The sequence below is a fragment of the Musa acuminata genome, chromosome BXJ1-1 (assembly GCF_036884655.1).
Source record: "Musa acuminata AAA Group cultivar baxijiao chromosome BXJ1-1, Cavendish_Baxijiao_AAA, whole genome shotgun sequence".
Lineage (NCBI taxonomy): Eukaryota > Viridiplantae > Streptophyta > Magnoliopsida > Zingiberales > Musaceae > Musa > Musa acuminata.
Window position 1 is genome coordinate 1,806,298 of NC_088327.1, and position 24,155 is coordinate 1,830,452.

A 24,155-nucleotide genomic window follows, 5' to 3' on the forward strand; every position below is an offset into this window, starting at 1 on the left:
CCATCGGTAACGAGCAACACGGGGTTCAGTTACCCAATGGAAGATCAAACGATCAACCTCGCACCACGTCATTTATCCAACGGCTAATATTTTTCTAGATAAAATTAGTTTTTGGACATATTACGCGCTTAAAATTTTCCTTGTTTGTGTGTTAGTTTCTCTAATCCCTCTATTCTCCAATAAGTACGTTAGCTTTAATCAATCAAACTCGGTTAATGATCATTGACCATTACTATAAAAATTGACTTTATTGGGATTAAAGTTAATGGTTACAGTTAAATCTATGTACTTATTTGTGTATGCCTTTAAAGTTTTATAAGCTTGTCAGGATATAAATTAAAATATTTTTCAATATTTTTAAGTCTTTTTTAAAAGTTTTTTTCCATAAAGTACCACTTTTTTTTTCATATTATGCTCCTATTTCTTATAATATCATAAATATCTATTATTATAATCGGGTTGCATCGTCATTTTCACCTTTGCCTCGTTATCCCTGTCTCATTTCGTATATTCTCCTTCTTTATGGAATCTAGATACTGTCAATTTATAATCGAGCGGGTAGCCATGTCTCCATCTTTTTTTTTTTTCGGCCAATGTCTTTCTCTTTGTAACTATGGTCACCACCATTTTCGTATCATCTTTCCTTAATATTTTGTCATTCTCCTCTTCTCCCTTGATTTCGTCAAATTCTTATGGTATCATTCACCTTTATATCTATGATCATTATCATAATGATTAACGAGCATATAACGAAACTTGTTAATAATGGTAGGGCTACTCCTATCACGGTAGTGGAAGTATGGTACCATCTCAATGGGAAAAGTAGTTTCTGAGTTTTTACAATTTTATTTCATTAATAAATTTGTTGGATACTGAAGAGATGGAGTGGGAGAAAACAGGGAGGGAATGGGGTGATGATAGTGAGGTGACAAAGATAATAAAGAGGACCCCATAGGCAAAGGCGACGAGGATACAATGAGAATTTCATGGTGGTGGCACAAATGACAAACGACAACGAGGGACACAGAGAAAAAAATAAAAATAATGATATCTTTTGAGAAAAACTAAAAAAGAATAACTTTTTCAAGAAAATTAGCCTTTTGTCTATACATTTTTTTTTTCATTACGTGGTTTTTATCATTTATTTTATTTAAATATTACAATTATGAGGACACATTTATATAGTTCTCTTAGCTTTATACATTGTATAGTTCCTTGACTAATATGACATAATTTTTAAAATACCAAAAATAATAATAAAATTCATAAATTACATTATAAGAATCCTAAAATCTTGACACACGAGGAGAAATACGTATAATAATAAGAACCAAAGAAAAAAGAATGGCAAAATTATAATTTTTATTAGTGCCAATATCATAAATGTTATTCCACATGGATTCCAAAAAAAAATAAATTATTATTATAAAATATTATCATGTTCCACTTTGTATTATAGAACTAATTGATTAGTTTAATAAGTTTGAACCACGAGTGTAAAATATTTAAGTTTAGTAAGTTTGCTTCGATGCAATCTACCACGACCCGATATTAGAGATGATCCATTAACTTAGTAAGTTTAGCTACTAATGTAAAATTCATAAGTTTGAATTAACAAAAACTAATCTGATTTTTTTTATATATTTTCAATTATAGTTGAATTAATTATAATTTTTGAAAAATTTATTTGTTATTGAAAACTATTGCAGTCTTTTTGGCAAACCCAATAATTCTCTCTCAACTTCTCTTCATTGGTACTCATTCTTACCACACTAAATGCTAAAGTCTTAAAATTTTATGTGGTATTTTAGAACACTCAAATGCTACTTTGTAATTGTTCATTCATTCTTAAATCAGCCCAATTGCTTTTGTTTTTGAAGGCTTGTTGTTGCCAGAGTGTGCCACTTGCAAAAGGGAGCTCACAGCCATTTCTCCTGTTTCTTCATCATCTTTGCAAGGTTGTGAGCAATCATAGTAGAAGCATGGCTGATTGAATTCATTGCTTTTGCACTGGTTTTGGGTAGTGTCAGATCTGGCTACTGAATTATCACTGCAAAAGCTTGCATTGGTTTCATGGAGCAGCATACTCATTTCTGCACTACTTTTGGGTGTTCTTCAGCCTGTGTTATATGATGGCATATGATGAGGGCAGTGGATGACATGTCCTTCGTTTTGTTCTTTTGTTTGATAGAGTGGGACAATGGTGAATGAGAAAGTAGAAACACAATTTATGATCCTCCTTGCATGTGTAGTCACTCATCATAGTTTGTGTGGAAAGAGGGATATGAATATTTATTTTCGGGTTAATTATACATTATCTTTTATAATTAACTATTTTATTTTGATCTATATATTTTTAAAAATTATATTGAAACCTAGACTTATGAAAATAAAAATATTTAATATTTTATTTATGTCATCGATTATCTCGATAGAAATATCATAAGGTTTACCACTGAGTACATATTGATTCTGTATCATTCTAATTTACCACTCAGCAAGTCGATATGAAAAATAAGATTAAATATTTAACTTTTATAAGTATTGGTATCGTAGTGTAACTTTTGAAAGTATATGGATTGAGATACTAAATATAACTAATTACATTAGGTAATATGTAACTAACCCTTTGTTATATCATTTGGATGATTTATTACATCAGCAAAAATAGTATAGTTATATATATATATATATATATATATATATATATATATATATATATATATATATAATTTGTTGGATAAAAATCAAGATTTTAGAAGATTAAGAGAGTAATATTTTAATATACAATATTAAATGTTTCAATTTACTATGATAAAAAAGTCACTAATAATAATGTGCATTTATTATTCATCTGCTTTGTGAGAAAGAAGACACCAATAATTGCATACAAAAAAAAACCCAAATTTATTCTGCACTTTTGAAACAAGAATTTAAGAATAAAAAAGTGTCTATAGATAAATCAGCTATAATTTTCAGCCATTACTACAAGTTTAATGACTGGGAATTGCTTGGCAGGAGGTGAAGCTCTAAAATTCACAGATCCAAATAAATAAGATAAACAAAATTTCCAGTTGCTTCTGATTTTATGAGAAATTAAAAATTTAAAATGTTTTGATTATTTTTAATTTTGATTTTAGGTTTCTCAGTTGTCTTTAAAATTTTAACTAAAAATATTGAGTATTAGGTGAAAATTGGTAACTCTTATTGAATAACACAATGAATATTACAAAAATTATTATTATTTTATAATAACTGTAATTATTTTTAAGTAATTTCAATATTATAAATGTTATTATTTTTATGCTATATTAAAATCCAGTAATGATCTGATAAATTCAAACAATGTAAGGACAAATATGCAAATATATGCGTGTCATATTTCCAAATAAACCCATCCCGTCGCTTGAAAGCCGACTCAGCTTTCCTTTGACCCGACGAGGACCGACTCGCTCGCCCAAATGCGATGGCCCGTTAAGGATCTCGCCGGACCCAACCTTCGCTCCCGCGACCGGGCGGCAGCAGCGCCTCCTTCCTCCTCCCCCTTCTTCTTCTTCTTCTCCTTCCCTTCCTCCCCTTCGATCCCCCGCGATGAACGCCGGAAGCGCGGCGAAGCTCATCGTCGAGGCGCTCCTGCAGCGCTTCCTCCCTCTCGCCCGCCGCCGCATCGAGACCGCGCAGGCCCAGGTCTGCTTCTCCACCCTGTTCTCGAAGTTTCGGTTTTCTTTGTGATTACTACGGAAATAATACTTTCTCTTAGGTCAATTAGTACCCTCCGCATCGGGCAGTGAGTTGACTTCTAGTCGAGGGTAAAGGGCCGTTGGTCCTAATTCAAGCCGATCTTATTACCGTAGTTCTTTTCCTTCTTTCTTGCACATAGGCAGTTGGTTTTCGCTGTCCTCGTTGTGGCAATACTTCCGTTTGAATGTGAACTCTCAAAAATGCATAAAGCAAGCATTCTTTTAACTACTTCTAGGTTTTCTTGTTTCTCTTCACATCTTAGTTAACAGTTCAGATTATACAGAACGATGGTGTGCTCCCATTTGAGGACGTTGTAGATGGAAGTCTCAGGTGGTAATAGAAATAATCGTTAAATGATGAACATTTATTTGCTCCATGTGATTCATTTTTGTCTCCAAAATGATGTGGTAGATGTTGTCAGGATGCAGTTACAATGAAATTTGAATTGCCAATTCCAATATGTCCTATGTGAGTTGAAACATGCTAACACTTCATAATGTATATAACGTTTGCATATTTCGTTAAATAACGGAGAAATTTCTATTGATTAATAGGAAAAGATAAAGATTGTTTTGTGAAATTATGGATTTCCATCTTGGGATGGTTTGATGCATAAAAAAAGATTTCTTGATATTACTATTAACTTTTGTTTCTTTTTATGCTTTTGTGTTGGGCTAGTGTTGGGAGGGAGCGAGCAGTTGAATGGTTTCAATTATTAACTTACATCCCCACTTATTTGATCTGAGCTACAATGATTGACCTTGAACTCTTTTTTTGGAATCATGCGTGTGGAATGCTATATGGTTATTTTACATTTCACATATCTAGCTACCTTTTTTTAAAGCAGGATGGACAATATCTCAGGCCGTCTGATCCAGCTTATGAGCAAGTATTGGATTCATTAGCTATGGTTGCACGACATACACCTGTGCCACTCTTGGAGGCCCTTCTTCGTTGGAGAGAAAGGTACATGGAAAGAATTTATTTTTACTTTAACTAGTTTGCTAATTTTGGTTGATTATTTATGCATGAACCACCTATTATGTTAATTGATTTTGTAGTCATGCCGATCTGTGTTGAAGGTGCCAACACATGGTTAGCTTAGGTTTTGGCTTATGTAGGTTGACACAAAGGTTGGCCAATCGGCATGGCAGGGTAGTGTTCCATGTCATACTTCAAGCTGTAGTTGCTCTAATTAAGTGAAAAGACTTAAAACATTCAAGCATAGATACAGAAATGCTAGTTTGAAGTTAATGAGGTATGATAGGTAGCATCAATCGATTCCATAGACTGCAGTTGGGTGCTCCATAAACTAGCATGTGACCTCAAGAATTTGATGCTCTATGGGCATTGGCATGTGTGGAAGATCCTTGTGAAGGAAAACCAACATATTCAATTCCTGTAATCTATAAAACCTTGTCACCTCATGCTTGCCAGAGTCAGTATCAACGTGTCACCTGAAGAATTCGATGATGTGTGGTATTCGACAACTATATACTGATCATGCAAGTTTTTAGTAGTGACATGATATCTGATCTTTGCATCAGATGGATATTCTGCCCAGTTATATGGTAGGAAGGGCTCATAGTCATACTTATGTTCTGAAACAAATTGAAAGGCATGCCATTGAAGATCCTGATAATATTTGGTCTATAACAAGCATATGCTGGCCATATAAAGCAGCAAGAAGGACTTGATCTGCCGATTTATCCTGCTTGAATCCCCCTAGTAATTTTTTTCCAGATCAATGGTAGTTTATCTACATGCAAAGTGGGACCGTACATATTCTTCCTTGAAGTAGCGTAACTTTTCCATCGCCATTTGTGGTTCACATTAATGATGGTCCTCCGAAATGATTCTACGTGCATGCTTCATAAAAGAGTCCGAGTGATGTTTCTAAGTTCATAAATTATTCTAGACAAGCAAGACATGTTAATTTTAAAATTAATTATTTTTGGCTAGTATCTTATACAAATTAGCCCAATTGCATGCTTGTGGTTTACACATTAATTTCTGATTTCATCTCCAGTGAATCTCCTAAGGGTGCAAATGATGCTTCTACGTACCAAAGGAAGGTATGTTTCCCCGTATTGCACCATGTGGATTTTGGCGTTCATTTTATCACACTCGATACATTTTTATTTTCTCCCACAGCTTGCAGTGGAGTGCATATTCTGCTCTGCTTGCATTCGCTTCGTGGAGTGTTGTCCCCAGGAAGGAATCACAGGTTATTGTTTTTACCAATTTATCTCATATAGTCCTGCAGATATCTGTTACATTACATATCTTCTAACTTGAATTAAGTTATTTCAGAAAAACTATGGTCTGGTCTTGAAAATTTTGTGTTTGACTGGCTAATTAATGCAGACAGGTGAGGCTTCTATTGGCTTTTATTTATTTCTTTTTCTTTCATTAGTGCCAACGACTTATACATGGGTTCGAGAAGTTTTTTTTTTTAATGATGGAAACATCGGAAGTATTGTTTATGAATACACATTGAGAAGTGAATATTCAGAAATATTATTTTGATTGAGAAGTTTTTTAGTTTTTATATATTTATACGCTGATTGAAAGTAGCTTTAAAGTATATCGATTTGCACTCTACTGTTCTACTTGAGACACTAGTCTCAACCATGGTTTTAAATCTCCGTACAAGACCCATACGAGTTGCTGGTTGGACTGGTACTAATTGGGTATATCTTGATGGTTTGCCCGCATATTGGTCGACACTGAGGAGGGAGGGGAGGTGCAAAAGGAGTATAGGAGGAGGAGAGAAGTGGAAGAGGAAGAGGAGACAAAGGAGGAGCATCGGAGATGGTAAGATGTGGGCAACACAGGGCAAAGAGAATCGAGAAAGAGAGAATTTTTGAAAAGACAGTAATCATGTAAATATTTTCTAAATAGTCATCGGTTATGCAAATTCATATTGATGAAGAAAGGTTGACTGGTGATGATATATTATGACGACCATGGTATATGTAAATATAAATTGACATCGTTAAGTGTACATGGAATAAAAAATATATCGAGGATCCTTTCTTCGATTTGCACGATGACACATTACCTATCAGAACCATGGTTTCAAATATTGGTTGGTATGGCATATGTTGAGTGGTATTTACTGGTTTGAACTAGGACTGTATTGTACCACTATGGTTTGGTACTGGTTGATATGTATTTTTTTTAGCTGAAACCAGATGGTAGGGCTTGGCATGTTGCCTGGTACCATATCAAACAAGTAGATTAGTAAAATTAGTATCCGAATTTCGTATTTGTTGCCACTTATTTATTCCAATCTTATTTGATGCTTTTCTGACATGTTCAAGTATCTCTTACTGAAAAACTTTTAAATGCCACTAGAATTTGAAGTAATATACATGATTTTAGGTTGCATGCACTATGCTGTTGGTACATGCAATTTGAGATATTTTCTTTGGTTATTTTTGATCTTGCTTGAAGTTCAAGATGCAGATTGTTCTTTCGTACACTGCACCATACCAGAACAATGTATATTAAGTTGATGCTACACTCTTGTGCTTTTGGAATAAGACCCCAGTTGTGGTACTGGACCTTGGCCAGAATTGTTTGTGTCAGCTTGTATGGTCTAGCACAACCCAGAACTTTAAACCTTGTGTGGAAGAATTGAAGGCCTCTGGTAATAAGATGTCCTATGTATTTCACCATGTTTCTTTATTTTTCTCTTTTGTTTACTATGGTAAAGTAAAAGAAGATTTGAGTCTTTTTGAGGGATGAGCTGAAGAGCTGATGGTTGCACAAATTAAGTTCAATTTGCTAAATTATCTTCACTTGTTAATTGTCATATGATGAATCCATTAAGGTATTTTTACTGTGGTTTATTCATGAAGATATATCTGCTGTTGCTGAACCTTTGTTTGGTGGTGTGTGTATATATATATATAGGGTTGTTAGCCAGGTTGACTACCCTTCATTGGTTGATCTACGAGGGCTTCTCTTAGATCTTGTTGCGCAACTTTTAGGTGCTTTATCTCGGATTAGGTATGTATTCACTTGCTTTATGCTTCATTAAAGTATTTTTTGGCTTCGGAATCAATACTTATATTGAAGCCCAAAATCCTTAAATACTTTTAAGATAAGGATGGTAGTTTACTGGTTATGAATTAAGATGGTCTTTAATCTGTATATATTATCTAGTTTGAATCATCGTTCTTTTTATTTTTACCTGTGCAATTCTTTCAATGATGTCATATTATGTTTTGTTACTTTGAATATGCCATCCTTAAATGCTTTTAAGATAAGGATGGCAGTTTACTGGTTATGAATTAAGTTGGTCTTTAATCTGTACATATTTCCTCTTTTGAATCATCATTCTTTTTATTTTTGGGTATGCATTTCTTTCAATGATGTCATATTACGTTTTGCCACTTCGTAAGAACATTTTTTATTCTTAGCTTGTTAAATTATATATATTTCGTAACAGAAAGTCTCTTCCGCCATAGTTATTGAAGAATCATCGTGTTTCATGACAACATCTAATCTATGAATGGATATTTATATATTTTGATATGAATCATATTTTGTTAAGCAACAATGTTAGTGTATGGGTTAGCCCATGGTTTTCATATTAATACTTGAAGTTCCATAAGCAAGTTCGAAATATGAAAATTTGAGTAGTCATCCTTTTCATTTTGGTCTATGAGACAAAAGTGTGCACTTAAATGCTTCATTTATGTAGTTGGAAGGATTGGAGAAAACTATAAGCCTATGGTGATTTCAAAACCAGTTCAGTCTCCTTTTGCTGCTTTACTGGAATCAGTTCTCTTTTTCTTGATCTTCTTTCCCACTATTTTCTTCTCTTCATCTTATGATTTAAGAATTAATCTAGTATTTTATGAGTGTAATTTCAAACAATCATTATTTGAATCCATCATGTAGAACATTGCTTTTTCCTGTGAGGCATTGTATCGAGGTTTTGGTGACTCGTGGGTAGAGGTATAGTAATACTGGCAGTTCTGTGAAAGGTCAACTACCTCCTTCATTAACATCATCTAAAGCACTGAAGTGACATGACTAATTGATTATGGATAGCGTTGTTTTAAAGCTTTTAATTCTCTTTAGAAAGGTTCTTAAATAGTTGAATGCATTTTTTATTTGATGTAGCTATTCATTTTCTAAACCAAGAAATGTTTTTGTTACTTTGAAGTTTGAAGTTTGAAGTTTGAACTGCAAATTGTTGTTATTTAATTCTAGTGAGAAAATGCCTTTTGGTATGCACATTATGGTCTTCTTTGGACATGTTAAGCAAGGTTCGCAATACCGTACCGTACCGGTATTTCGATTTGGGCTCGGTACCAGTATGGTACGGTGTACCGAGCACTGTAGCACTGCTACAGTGCGCTACAGTGCGGACCGGTACCGAGCGGTTCGCGTACCGCTGGTCTGTCGGACCGGTACGTACCGCCTATGGGCGGTACGATTCGATATGGCAGACACTGATGTTAAGTTTAGCTTGCATGACTTAACATTATTTCATCAGCCTTTGGTGCTTTGCCCAACTTATGGCTTGTGCATTAAGTTGTTAACCCTTTCCTATTTATACTTCTTCATCCTTTTTGATATTCTCATTATAAATCAAATATTTTCAGGGTACACTGTTTCTTGTCTGGCAACATTCTTGTTTCATTTATAGCTATATACTTGATAATTAATATTATATCTGTATATCTAAATCAATCACTGAATTACATTTTAAGTATGTTCTTTCTTGGTCATTTTCTCTCTTGTTAAACATTTCTTTCCTGTAGGAAACCTATCCAAGATGGTGGAAGTTACTTTTTCTACCATTGTTGCTGCTGCAGTCTCATCCCTCTTCTCGCTTCTCTCTTTTCCCTTCTCCCTCTTCTTCACTCTCTTCACTACCTTTCATCATTGATGCTGCTGACACCCACCACCCCTTGTTCTTGTTGTAATGACTATCTTTGCATTTTAAACATGTTCATTCTTGGTCATTTTCTCTATTGTTAAGCATTTCGTTCCTGTAGGAAACCTATCCAAGATGGTGAAAGTTACTTTTTCTGCCATTGTTGCTGCTGCAGTCCCCTCCCTCTTCTCGGTTCTCTCTTTTCCCTTCTCTCTCTTTTTCTCTCTCTTTGGTACCTTTCATCATTGGCACTGCCGTTACCCACCACCCCTTTTTCTTGTTGTAATGACTATATTTATATTTAAATTTTTTATAAATTTTTAGAGGTAAGCATGTTACTTTACTCAGGTGAGCACCTAGCACTTTAGGCAATAAGGGATATCAATGCCTTAAAGCGCTTCATGCTTTTGAATTTTGAAAATTTTGTATGATATCATTGAATAAAATAATGAAAAGCATGAGTAATATGTCGAGTTGTACCGATGTTTGTGTTCCAATATCAATGCTTGGTTGGATTGGTAAATACCAACTGGTGTGTACTGATCCAATCAAGGTGTTTTAACTTTTAAACCATGTTCTCAGTGACTAATGTTATTCCAATCAGCCCAAAGTATTTTAAATTTAAACTATGATCACTATGAGGTTTTCCCCTGTAGAACTTGTTAATCTCATTTTATTTGACAATCCTTTTCTTTTTCATTCCTTTTGTATATAATTGTTTATGAAATCATGCTCTTACTTTTCCCTAGTTTAGCATCTCCATTTTTTGTATATAGCATACCATTATGTTTTGCTGCTCACTATGTATGGTTTATCACTTCAAATACCATATCAACTTACTTGTGCTTGAAGCATAATATGTACAACTTTTGACATGGATTCCATCCTTCTATGACATCATTGCAAAATTTGTATATGACAATATCAGTTAATAAACTCACATGTGCTGTTTTATATTACTTTAGCTAGAGCTATGTCATTCTCAAATAATAAGATTTAAAAAATGCTACTTGTTGATGATCACAATTTACTTTTCTCCATTTTTGCAAGTATAAAGCTCCAAGAGTACAACAACAACAACATATGGATATTTTGCAGCTATTGAGATTTGTAAAAAGTCATATGTTTAGTTAAGTTCAGACTTCAGAGTACTATTATTTGTATAAAAAGCTCCAAGAGCACTATTATTTGCAAGTATAAGTGAACCACATGAATTTACACTCGGTGATCAATTTGATCATTTGGGTAAAGTTTGAACCTAAATAGTCATTGTCTTTTAGCTTAAAAAATCATCGTTGTAGGAAGACATTACATCTCATTTGGAGATTAATTTGTTTCTTAGAAGTTGTTGATGTATAGTATATCTATTCATGCAGGTTCAGTTCAGTGACGGAACGATTTTTTACGGAGCTTAATACTCGGCGTATCGATACTAGTGTTGCCAGAAGTGAGACACTTAGTATTATCAATGGGATGCGCTACCTTAAATTGGGAGTATGTGTTACATATCATGTACATGAAATCATAGTTTTTTTTTATGAAGCCTTACACTACTAAATCATCAAATTACTGGTTTTCTTCTGAGAATGATGTTCTAACTTAACTATTTTTATGCGATAAGCATAAGCATGGACATGGAGTACAAAAATGACACATTGCCTATATGTCGACATGGCAAATATTGAAAATCACAAAATGAGATTCTATGGACAAGGTAATTAACTAATACTTAAAGAAACTTCTGTAACTTTTCTACGAGGACATAAGTTATACGTCCACTATCTACAATCACCATAATATGTGACTTACGAGAGTCATTGCAATGATATTTACAGCAAATCTTAAGAATGTTATATTAAGGCCGCTCACTCAAAGTTGATGGCTCGATGCTGCTTGCAAATGCTATGGAACTATAAACAAACTTATGGATTATATTCTTCTCCATTATCTTTGTGCAAAACAAGTCTTGAACGATAAACATTTTGCAAATTGACTTGCTATCATGTGACCTAATTAGAGAAAGCACCTTGACAAGTAATAGAGGTAGTGCTAGGCAAGGTTTTTAATTTTGGGTGCTAGATCTGTTTTGGTCCATGGCTAAATTGGTACAGGTCTGGTTTGTTCCAGTGTGTATTGAGACATGGTATGTCAGAACATACTGCGGTACCATTATGCTGGAAGAGGGGGGAGGAAGAAGGAAGAAGAAAGGAAGGAAAAAGAAAAAGAGGAAAGAAGATGGAGGAGATGCACAGTAGATGAGGCCGATTGTGTGCAGCCGTGGTGATCAAACGTTGGACAGAGGAGAGGAATACTCATGAGTGAGCCGTAGGTGACAGGGCTTTTAAAAGGAAAAAAACACAAAATAGTCATCTTAATAAAGAAAAGGGACCAGGCCATCTGAAATAAGATGATCCTTTTCCAATAAGCTATTGCTTTTTCTTGTGATCTGCACTTCAAGATTAGTAGTGAAAATGAATTTCAGTCTTTTATAAACAATGTGGTGACACTGGGCTTTTTCCCTTCCTATGTTCCTCAAAAGGAAACTGTGCTGACATGAGATCTGTTATCATATTGTTACTTCTCATGCTAATCGCATTTGTTTGTGGTAACATCTTATTTTTATTCATTTCAGGATAGTAATATGACAGTACAGATTAAAAGAATGTAGCAATTTCAATGTTTGTTCAAATGCCAGAAATGCAAGCTTACTTAAGTTTGGCCACAAAGGTATCAGCATACACAATCCTGTGCTATCAGATCATGTTAAGACAACAGACAGCTAAAGATTTTTCAGTATACAATACTATTTATTATTATATTAATTATTAGCATACCCAATATAAGGTTTGCCAGTCTGCAGATTTCTTAAGTTCTATGAACAGCATCAGGGTGGGAAAAGGACGAAAGAGGGGGAAAAAAGAGAGAATGATGGAAGGGTGCAGACTCAGTTGTGGTGGAACCAACTGTTGTAGGTGGCGTTAGTGTTCAAGGAGATGAGGCCTCAGATAAGGAAGAGGCTAGGGATGTGGCCTTAGATAAGAAATTAGATGTGGCCATAGATAAGAAATTAGATGTGGCTTTGGTGTCGAGTAAGAGGACATTCCAGAGGTATGTAGGCTGTGTCAGGCATTGGATGAGTTATAGAGAGGCATCAAGCGGTCGATAAAGAGATAAGATGAAGCAGAAGAAAGAAGAGGGAATGCGAGAGGGTGAACAATGTTTGGCTCTGGAAGTGGTGTTGACAGACCTGGAGGATGGCAGACAGCCATGGTGCAGGTAGCTTGGTGCATCTAGCACAATAGGCATCACAATGTCCATTCGAGAAAAATCAACAATTGAACATGGAGGATTATGGCTTTCGTTATGAGCTTTGGACTGACCCGAGCTGAATATAGATGATGTCAAAAATTCGTTTGAGATGATATGAGCCAGCCTGTGCAGGGCTTGAAAGTTGAAGTAACTTGGTCAGAATCTCAGATCTATCTTGGTTATAGTCTGGCTCGATGGGTCCAATCTAGCTCAGGCCACTAGGAGCTCTAGTTATTTTGGGCTTTAGTTGGTTATTTTGTTATAAATGGCACTTTTTTGCAAGGTTTGTCGTACCGAGGCATGTTGCTCCGTATGAGCGATATGTACCGGTCCGATAGGAAACCGGTATATGAGCGGTACATCAGTATGCTTCGTTGTACCATGTGTCGGTATACTTGGTACGGCTTGGTACGTACTGTACCGATAGCTAGTTGGTACACCAGTACGGATCGATAAGGTGAACCATGCTTTTTTGTGCAAGCGACATTGTTTAGAGGATTGCTATTGAAGAGGCTGCTTTAAGTCGTCAAAATTACCGGCTTAGTTAATGTGCACTTGGGATATGTCAATATTGAAAAAATAATTGTTAATATGAATTATACAATGTGTGATAATGCTCATGCTAAGCAAAGCTCAAGTTTATGTGATGTGTAGACTTTATTAGAAGTAAATTTGGTTGTCGGGGAAAAGGGATTTTAATCTAGTTCAAAAAAGAAAAAGGAAATCAATTGATAGAAGGTATATAACAAAAGACCGAAGGAAAGCTAAAATTCAATAAAAGTATTATATTGGTGCCTAGTTGTAGGAAGCTTCTATCTGATACTAAATAACTCCACAATAAGACTATTGTGAGAGGAACTGAAAAATTTTTAGAAATTATTTTTCTTTTACTTAAATTATCTTCAAAAAATTTCTGTCTTAATGCTTAAAGAAATTCTTCTTTTTCTTTTGTCTATTGATGGTATGACTTGGTCCTTGACTTTTGCCAGGTAAAGACAGAGGGTGGTTTGAATGCATCAGCATCCTTTGTGGCAAAAGCTAATCCTCTCAATTGTACTCCTCACAAGAGAAAGAGTGAATTATATCATGCCTTATGTAATATGCTTTCAAGCATATTAGCACCGCTTGCAGAGGGCGGAAAAAGCCATTGGCCTCCGTTGGGAGTGGATTCTGCACTGGCATTATGGTATGAAGCAGTAGCTCGAATTAGAGGGAAACTGATGCATTGGATGGAGAAACAGAACAAGCACATAGCAGTAAGTAGCTCCTTGAAGATACATACTAGATCTGAATTTCTTCTCTTCACTATGCCAGGATTTTATATCTGCTAGTTGACTGTTCTACTGAAGGTTAATGTTTCAAATTTAAGGTTTCTGGAATAGTAATCTAATTTCCAAGCTCATTACTGTTCTATAGCAATATGAAAATTAGATTGAGAATTATAGTCTCTTGTTAGACATTGGATGTGTATACAACTGTCTTCTCAGTAGTGTCCTAAATCTCCAGTCTGCTGGTAATATTGGTATGATTGTTTTGTGTTGAGTTGATACTGACTGATGTTAATTAGATATGCTGTTGTTAGAAACCTTTCAAATTTTATAGGCCCCTTTCTGGCTTCTTTTGAAGCCTTTGACCTCCATTTGGGTTTTGCTGTTGGATCCTGGGGAGGCTTTGGAGGAATTGAATATTTTAAGATCTTCTAAATGGGTCAACCGCATGGTACATTGTTATCGATTTTCTCAAATTTCATTTCAATTAACGCCACACATAAAGCACACTATATATAAGTTCTGAACATTGTAACACGGGGCACATCTTTGTATTGTCTGTGTTGGTTTCTGCTGGTGCTTGATGCTTGTATTTGTATGGTCATTGGCACATATTGAAGTATACACATATCAATTTATTCCAAATATGATACAACATTAGTAATATTTCTATTATGTGAAACTGAATGAAAAAGAGGTCCACACAATTAAAATATAGGAACCCTTCTTTATTTTTTTAATATCTTGTAAACAGCTCCAAAAAGAACTGCTTGCACATTAGGTGCTTGATGTGTGCCACATAATATTTACAAAATGTAACGTTAATACATAGATGGTTAGATTGCTCTGTTATATGTAAGGTCTGGCTATGAATAGGCTTGCTCATGTAAGGTTTATATCTGGTACATTCTTGGCGCTGAGACTCAGCCCAATTGAAACCCCACCTAATGTGCAAGCAGTTCAAGGTTTCCTGACCTGGTAGCTGGTACCACCTTTAACAACTAGAAGTGTATGTCCAATGTAAATGCATTGTGTTAGTGGGTTGTTTCTTGTCCAATGTAAATGCATTGTGTTAGCTGGTACCACCTTTAACAACTAGAAGTGTATGTCCAATGTACCACATTGTGTTTGCAAAGTGACTGGCTTGGTGGGATTGCATTAAGCCTCACTATCTAGAAAAATCGTGCTCGATCTCAACCTGAACAGACATTTAAGAGTAATCAAGTTGTACACATTGGGTTTGATTAAATATGCTGAACCAGGTAACATTTTTTTAACTTGTGGATTTTCCGTGTCCTTGTGCTAGATTTAATACAGTGAGAACAAAAACATACAATTATCATGGAAAAGTCTAAGCTGCCTTATGAATGTTGTTGAGACATGAGATGAGCGCACCATTGGAAGCAATGCTTTAAATATTGGTCAAACCAAGGTTCGCAATATCGTATCGTACCGGTATTTCGACCTGGGCTCGGTACCGGTACGGTACGGTATACCGAGCTGTAACGGACAAACTTCTAAACAAGATGTTGGATGTAATGCTTATGTCTGTCCGTTGTCTTTTGGCATGTTCATGCCTTGTACAGCAGGTAGAGGGGCAGCCGAAGGCTAAATAGTCCCATGTTAGTTGGGTTGGTGGCCTCTTTAGGCTTGTAAATAAAGGTTGTGTCATGTGGACACGTGCGAGAGCTTTTCGGTCTGTAATGGACCATTTTACCCTTTGTTGTGCAACTATTCAGAGCTTGTAAAGTCTGTTTGTAATTTGCATTGTCTATGAAGTGTTTTTCGGACATGTTTGCTTGTGGATCCTGATTGAGGCGTTCTCTTTAACCCGTTCTCTCTTTTGTTGGTCCTAAGGGACAATGGGAGGCTTCGGGGAGGCTGACCTTTGCGGACGGACGCGCGAGGGTGCCGCACGCCTTAGGCAAAACCAGCTAAGGTTGTGACATTATGGTATCAGAGCGGGACAAGCACTCATAGAAACACTTGACGTGCAAACGTGGGGGACCTAGCGGGGCTGCATTGAGGGCAGTCAGCACACGCGCGACCGTTTGAGGGAAAACGAGCATGGAGATGTGGGGAAAAGAGTCGCCCAGAGGAGCGAGCATCTGAGATTGGCATTCAGAGGAATGGCCAACCCTTCGCGCAAGGGGCACCACGAGAACAAGCAAGCTTGGAAGAATTTGGAGCGCACAAAGGTTGGGATGGCTGAGTTTGAGCTACGGCTCAACGTTGACAACTATACTTGATGGTGCTCTAGGCAAGCGAGGCACTTGGCAGGAATGAGACCATCCAAGGTGGAATGAGTTGCTCAACGACCAAAAAGAGTTATGCAAAGCTCACAGAGGTGAGGGGAATTGCTAACTCGAAGAATTTGGTACTCATGCATGGGCTTGTATGCGGACGATGGAATGTTCGTGGCCATCCCAAGGTGACCGAGACTCGGCGCCATGGAGCATTGAAACTTTCTCTTCGGCATGTGAAGGATACGTCCGTAAGAGGCTGAAGTGTGCAATGAGTTCAGCATGTTGCTAGGCCTTGAGGGGTGCAGCGGGGGCTGTATGAACGTGGAGTCACAATCTAGCAAGTGCGTTTGCAGGAGGCAGAACAATGCACAGTTTGTTCAGCAGATCGGAGTAGTCCAAGGGGATGGTTGTCTCCGAAACGAAGAGAGATGTTGCTCCAACGGGGTAGTTATCCAGGAGGGATAAGTCCCGGCTCTCCAGAGGGAGAATCATGTGAGACGGACCTCACATGTTGAGGAGTACCTCAACAAACAACAACTCCACGAAGCTCGGTGGACTGAGCAAGCGGCGAGGAGGTGTCGCATGATCTCGTCGAGAGAATGCATTGGTGGATGCATTGCGAGATCAAGTGGGGGAGCGACCTAAAACAACTTAAATGAAGGCACACTTGGAGTCGATGTGAAGATCGAACTCAAGGGAGGGCTGACCCGTGGAATGGTGGGCGCGAGGGCCACCATCGACTCAATGCAAAAACGAGGAGCGGAGCAACTTGGGTGTAACTTGGCGAAGTACCCAAGCCGCATGAAGGGAGCCAGCATAGAAGTTGGAACATGGAGCAGAGGCACGGTGCTTTCCTTAGACAGAGGTCAAGGACATGAACTCTTGCAGAGGCAAGAGTAGGATCATGTTGTTCCATGGGTCCTTCCTTCTGACGGAGCATACTCATCTTGCATGGTGTCAAAGACGAAGGGAGCTTCGCGGCACATGCACCTTAACTCGGAGAAGCATTTGATGGAGGAACTAAGGCGACTCAATTTGCGGAGGCGAAGTTGGGTTCAGAAGGGCCTTAGCACGGGGCAAGAGGACGCAGAGGCGGGTACTCTTGAAGAATATGCCACAGTGTTGCCATTTGAGTTGCTATGAAGGAAGCAGTGCGCAGCGGAGATTGTGCTGGTAGGGGCAGAGGCCCAGGATCCAGACAATGGTGCACAGATTACAGTGAAGTCGGTGGACTTCGAGAGCTACTAGGCGACGGACTGTCCTAGAGCGGTGCTTCATCTAGGTGTGACCCAGGAGTGGGTGGATGAAGGTCGATTGCCAGAGGAGCGAACAAAATCGAAGGTGGAAGGGACCTTGCGATGTATTGGCAGAGGCCACACACGAAGGGTTCACAATTCGAGTTTATTCCATAAGGATCAGAATGCAATGGAGATGTCACCAGGAGGCGACATGGTGCAGCGGATCGTGGTGGAACAGTTCGTGGCAATGCGATACACACAATCTGTCCCGTGAGGGATGAGATCATATGGAGGTATGATCGGGAGTTACTGGAAGCTCCACTTCGGTGAACAACACGACGGCAAGAAGGGCTATGGATTCAAGGAGTGAAGGCCATGGTACCGCAGAGGCGGGTCTTCCGGGCGTGCATCGAATTTTGCATCGGATGAAAGCCTTGGTCATCAGCATATGGGGGCTGTGTTCCACCAAGGGAAAAGTTCGAATGCAAGTACCAGTGAGTTCCATGGGAGGGACTTGATCATACAGAGGTATGATCGAAGCAACCGGAGAGTTGGACTGCTCCAGAGCTCATATTCGCTTAAGGGAGCCCGACAAGTCAGAGGACAAGGTCGAGTAAGCGAACGTTGCTACCAAGGAAGCTAAGGAGAACAGAATCGGTGCAAACTCTACAATGTGATGGCAGAGGCCATGCATGGGAGTTGCAGTCTGTCTTTCCATCGACCAAACGGACTGCTTGGAGAACACAGAGGTGTTGAAGCAGGGGGTCGAAAGGGGCGAGGAAGCGACGACGAGTCCAGAGGGACTTAGCTACCCAAAATCAAGCATCAGTTAGAATGGAGGTGGACTTAGAGGAGTGCCACGGAGACATCTCTACTGATTGTGAAGAAAAGGGATACAGAGGCGAGGCAACGGATAGTAGGGTCATGGGCATGGCAGCGCCATGGTACCGCAGAGGCGGGACTTCCGTGCAAGTCATTGATCCCTTGCTCTCACGGAAGGAGAGCACTTGGTCGTGAAAGGGGCCGAGGAGGTGGAGCATGCAGAGGCAATCTCCAAGTACCGAGACAAGGCTGAAGGGCAGAGGCCAAGAAACTTCGTAAGACCGGTGTCAACAAGTTTCTCATCAAGATAGCCGTAAGTGAAGGACTTCGGGTCATGCAAGAGTGCACGACCAAGGAACGAAGCAGGCAGTACGCGGTGCTATACCTTTGCTACTCAGTGGAGTAGGCGGCAGAGTTGATGGAGAAGACGGTACAATCCCAGAGGCGACCTCATCTATCAGAGAATTACTCCAAGTTGGGGTGAAAACTTCCTGCATTCCAGAAGTTCAATGGCATTGAGAAGGTGAATCATAGTAGCTAACTCAACGCAAGGAGTGCAAACACTTCAAGTGCTTCAGAAGTGTGAGCAAAGAGCAGGCGAAGACCAGTAACCAGCTCGATGCATGAAGTACAACCTCGAGGAGGCGGGCGAAGTCAAGTAACTTTTGCTTTCTCAACTCTTAAGAGAATGGGCGAAACCGAGTACCTCAATTCTCTTATCTATCCAGCAGAGGAGCGCTGCACAAGTTCAAAGACCCTTCGAAGATAATGGAAGACAATAGTTGTCAAATCCTCACCAACGGTGATCAGTGCTACTGAGAGTAGATTGTCCGCCTCATTTCCCAACGAAATGCCAATCGAAAGCGGAAGTGATGCGAACCTACTTGGATGTGACAACCAACTGAAAGAAGAGTCAATGAGCAGATTTTATGGAGGAAGGACCCAAAACTTCAGAAGTTTGCGAGACGATGCTCGTTAAAGCTCCAACAAGCATCCACCCAGTTCAAGCAGCATGTGGAATTTTTAAGAGACTGGCGCAGTAAGGATGGTCTTTTCCTTCATTTGGCGGATCCGCAGGAATCAACAAGGATCAACACAACTCAGCCAACCCCACACCAGAGTCAGAGTCATTGGTGAGTTGAAGCAGCATGGCGGATCAAAGGTTCGACTACTCAAAAACAGCAGCGGAGAGCAGCTGGGAGCCAGGAGGCGCATTGCAGCTGGAGCGGAAGATTGAAGACTCAGCAAAGGCGAAGAGTTGCAGTGTTCACAAAGGCTTCGACGAGGACGTCGAAGGGATAAGTGGGGGAGAATGTAACGGACAAACTTCTAAACAAGATGTTGGATGTAATGCTTATGTCTGTCCGTTGTCTTTTGGCATGTTCATGCCTTGTACAGCAGGTAGAGGGGCGGCCGAAGGCTAAATAGTCCCATGTTAGTTGGGTTGGTGGCCTCTTTAGGCTTGTAAATAAATGTTGTGTCATGTGGACACGTGCGAGAGCTTTTCGGTCTGTAATGGACCAATTTACCCTTTGTTGTGCAACTATTCAGAGCTTGTAAAGTCTGTTTGTAATTTGCATTGTCTATGAAGTGTTTTTCGGACATGTTTGCTTGTGGATCCCGATTGAGGCGTTCTCTTTAACCCGTTCTCTCTTTTGTTGGTCCTAAGGGACAATGGGAGGCTTCGGGGAGGCTGACCTTTGCGGACGGACGCGCGAGGGTGCCGCACGCCTTAGGCAAAACCTGCTAAGGTTGTGACAGAGCGGTACACCTGGCTGTACCGAGTACTGTAGCACTATAGTAAACTGCTACAGTGCTACAGTACTCATAACGGTAACAGTCGGTCCGCGTACCGAAAACCTGTCGGACCGGTACATACCACCCGTACCGGGCGGTACGGCTCGGTATGGCAGACCCTGGGTCAAACCATTGTGTACCAACCAGTAGTATTTATTGGTCCGACTAAGGACCAAAATCGGATCATATGGCTTAGTACTTGTTAGTATTCATTTTTTAATTATTTTTTTCAGTGATGTATGGAGGTACAGGTCTGTATACTGTATGGTTTACAAATTGTGCCTCTGTTTGACAATATGTTGAAGTCGATATCGGTTTGCGATTTTAAACCTTGATGGGAGGTCTAAAGTTTTGTGGATGGAGGTTGTTGTTTTAATGATGACCGAGATGTTACATTCTCGTGGAACATATGCAGCATAAAGTTTTATACTTGGGTGGAATCAAAATAATGTGATATAATAATCCTAAAAGACAATAATAAGGAAGGTTTTAAAGAATTACTTCAATCTGGATTTAGATTAGGAACCAAAATTGCATTTTTTATTGTGAGCCAAGACCAATATTGTCATGTTTGTTTGTTGTTATTGATATTAAACACATGAAACTTTTGGATTGTTGAATTGCCTTTGTGTTTGTACTAATTTGCTAAGTTTTTTTTTTCTGTTTAAATGTTTGATAAATACAGTGGTGCATGAAACAAGCACATATATTGGTTTGTATGTATGTCTGCATCTAATTCAGCAAGGAGGCAAGAAGGAGAAAAGGGGGCCTGTGGAGATCATATTGTAGTGAGATGTATGAATATAAGTCCATACGAAGCCTACAAAATGAAAACTTGTACTTGTAAGTCCATCATATCTATTGATGTTGAAGATCCATAAGAGTTCAAAAAACTATTAGATCTGCAGATATGTACCTGACGTTATTGTGGATTGGATGCTATTTCCAAGTAGCATTGATAATAGTTGATCCTCATCTCAGCTCAGTTACTCTGTGGTCTCTACCGTATTGCAAAATTGCTATTGGATGTCTGGGATATTTCGTATGTTAAAACAATTTTTTTAATGACCATTGGGGAAGATTAGAGAAGTCAATTCGTTTTCTTGGGCCTTTTCTCTTAGGAAATTTGCATGGACTAATGTTAATGTTTCACACAGCATATTGACATGCATAAAGCGCTCACTACCTACAAAAAAGACCAATTGTGACAGATCCTCTAAAAAGAAAAATTATAAACTTAAAGCAGCAGGTAATATATCAATTGTGGTTGTGAAAGACACTGAAGTGCCATTCTCGCTGCAGTAGCAGACTTCAATTTGTTAACTGTTTTTGTCTTTGATCTAAATCCTTATAAATCTCGATTAATTTCTTTTTTCCCAGGTTGGCTTCCCATTGGTGACGCTTCTACTCTGTCTAGGCGATCCCCAAACGTTCAATATTAACTTTGGTCCTCATATGGAGCTTTTGTATAAGCATCTTAAAGTGAGTCTTTTCTGTATAGTTTTCTTTTATATGCTAGTCTACTTTCATTTTGATTACTGGTAAATTATTTTTGCTGTGGCATCTTGGGTTGGTTATTTGAAGGCAGTTATTCGCCTTTTGATGTCCCATTCCTGTCAATAACTAATTTGTTTCCATATTAATTCAGGACAAGAACCATCGTTCCATGGCTCTAGATTGCCTGCACCGAGTTGTGAAATTTTATTTAAATGTTTATGCAGATTACCAACCTAAAAATCATGTATGGGATTATTTGTACAGTGTAACGTCACAATTGTTGACTGTCCTAAAGAAAGGTCTGCTAACTCAAGATGTTCAGCATGATAAGCTTGTCGAGTTCTGTGTGACTTTGGCTGAGAGCAACTTAGATTTCACCATGAATCATATGATTTTGGAACTGTTGAAACCTGATAGTTCGAGTGAAGCAAAGGTTATTGGTCTTAGGGCTTTGCTTGCCATTGTCATGTCTCCTTCAAATCAACGGTTTGGCTTGGAAGTTTTTCATGGTGATACTTCTGATCCCCAGATTGTCTTTCTTCAATACTGTTTCCTTTATATTTTGATTCTGTGCAATTTTGTATGTTGCTATTACCTTATTTTTAACTTGTTCGTTATTATTTCAGTCCATGGAGTTGGCCATTATGTTCCGAAAGTGAAATCTGCAATTGAGTCTATCCTAAGGTTATGTAATAAAGCCTATAGCCAAGCTCTTCTTACTTCACCAAAGTCGTCCATAGGTATGTTTTCTTTTCTTAATTCAAGGTTACTTTCTGTAAATGTATCTATGTGATCAAATTGTCCTAGTGGTGCAAATTTAAAGTGATTTAAGTCATCAGCATGAGAGAGTTTGTTTAGAGCATGGCTAGTATGGTGCAAAAGATCTGATGTAGCTTGCTATATATCTTATTATAATCAGTGCTTCCTCCTGGAGCATATTTCCACTGTTATACATATCGTGAATGATTTTTATCCCTTTGAGAAGAACACATGGAACTTGGAAGTACATAGCATCTTTTGTTTCATTCGTCTCCCTTGAGGATTAATCCCTTAACAACAATCAGTCAAGATTACGCATAGTCGCATATTACATAATATTTTATGTACCAGATTTTAGAGATGTGGGTACAATTCTTGATTTATTGAGAAAGTAGAGTGAACCCATAGATTAGTTTGGGTGGGCATCTCATACCATGTTAAAGGAAACTTAACATTATTGGACAGTCGAGTTTCAACCTCATGAATGAATGGAGTATCAGGACATTGAAATTGTTAATGAGATAAGATTTGTTTGTGATGACTATGATATGTGGACAATGCTTTAAAATTTCATCTTATGGTACCACTTTCCTCTTTCTAATATGGCAATCATATATCAAGTACCACAGTAACTGAGAAAGATATAATTAAGCTTGAAGTTTGTTTATGATAGCTTGGAACTTGACCATATTTGAAAGGTCAAGTTTGCACTTAAAATCTGAAGATATGGTCAAGTTTGAAGTGTATGCAGTCCTTTTGTAATGTATTCCAGTGATTACCTGTCAGATGAAAATTATTTTCAGTTTTAACTTGTGAGTAAAATTATTTTTAACAAACTTGAGAAAGAAAATTGAGATATTATGTTCAAATAAGGAGGGAAATTTATAAAAATAATGTGAGAGGAAATATCAACATATGGAAAATGTATTTTGATTAGTGGAATCTGCTATGCTTGTTGAAAAAATATTCACTATTCCATCTGAATTCAATATATTTGTTTGGCAATTGTGCTTAAATTTTGTTGTAGTTAACAAATTTGACGACTAGAGTGGTTTTGCCGATCATGAAATTCTGGAAAGTTGTATCATTTCTTTTGCTTTCATGATTAATATTGTTGTCAAAGTTTAGTTCTCGGACATCTGAAATAGTAGGACCTTCTTGAATGTTACATTACCATTCCGATAGATGCGCTAATGTATGATGAATACACCGGATCACTGATATCGGACAATGCAGGCACATTTTTGTGTTTAAGGTGTCCAACTTTGACTAATACAAATATTCTTGTTGACACAAAGAGGTGATTCCATGATTAATAGTCATTTAACACATGGCAGCGATTCTATTCTATCCAAAATGAATGCCCAAACATAGAAACATGATAGAATTCATGTAAAACAATCTTTTAATATTTTGAATGAAGAAAATGATTTATGGCTTATTCAAAGATAGAATGCTTGCTTACATCTGATTGTCTTCTGCGTGGTTGTTAACCAGGAGTAACTTTATCATATCAGTGGGGGGATGCTAAATTATAATTATATTTGTAGTTTAAAATTTAAATGTATTTGTTTGCTTT

General features: G+C 38.0%; 1 protein-coding gene across 2 annotated transcripts in view; it reads left to right on the top strand.

The window, feature by feature from the left end:
• The first annotated feature begins 3,428 nt into the window (after positions 1–3,428).
• Positions 3,429–24,155, top strand: part of LOC103979781 (uncharacterized) — a 35,659-nt gene continuing 14,932 nt past the window's right edge. The window contains exons 1-11 of one of the 2 annotated variants that reach the window (XM_009396004.3): positions 3,429–3,687; positions 4,589–4,707; positions 5,771–5,816; positions 5,896–5,968; positions 6,055–6,112; positions 7,663–7,758; positions 11,017–11,134; positions 13,939–14,205; positions 21,701–21,802; positions 21,969–22,326; positions 22,444–22,557. In XM_009396004.3, coding sequence (XP_009394279.2) covers positions 3,592–3,687; positions 4,589–4,707; positions 5,771–5,816; positions 5,896–5,968; positions 6,055–6,112; positions 7,663–7,758; positions 11,017–11,134; positions 13,939–14,205; positions 21,701–21,802; positions 21,969–22,326; positions 22,444–22,557 — 1,447 coding nt within the window. In that variant the 5' untranslated portion in view covers positions 3,429–3,591. Of the gene's footprint in view, positions 3,688–4,588; positions 4,708–5,770; positions 5,817–5,895; positions 5,969–6,054; positions 6,113–7,662; positions 7,759–11,016; positions 11,135–13,938; positions 14,206–21,138; positions 21,164–21,700; positions 21,803–21,968; positions 22,327–22,443; positions 22,558–24,155 lie in introns of those variants that run through there. The other variant, XM_065086475.1, reaches the window with a different exon arrangement.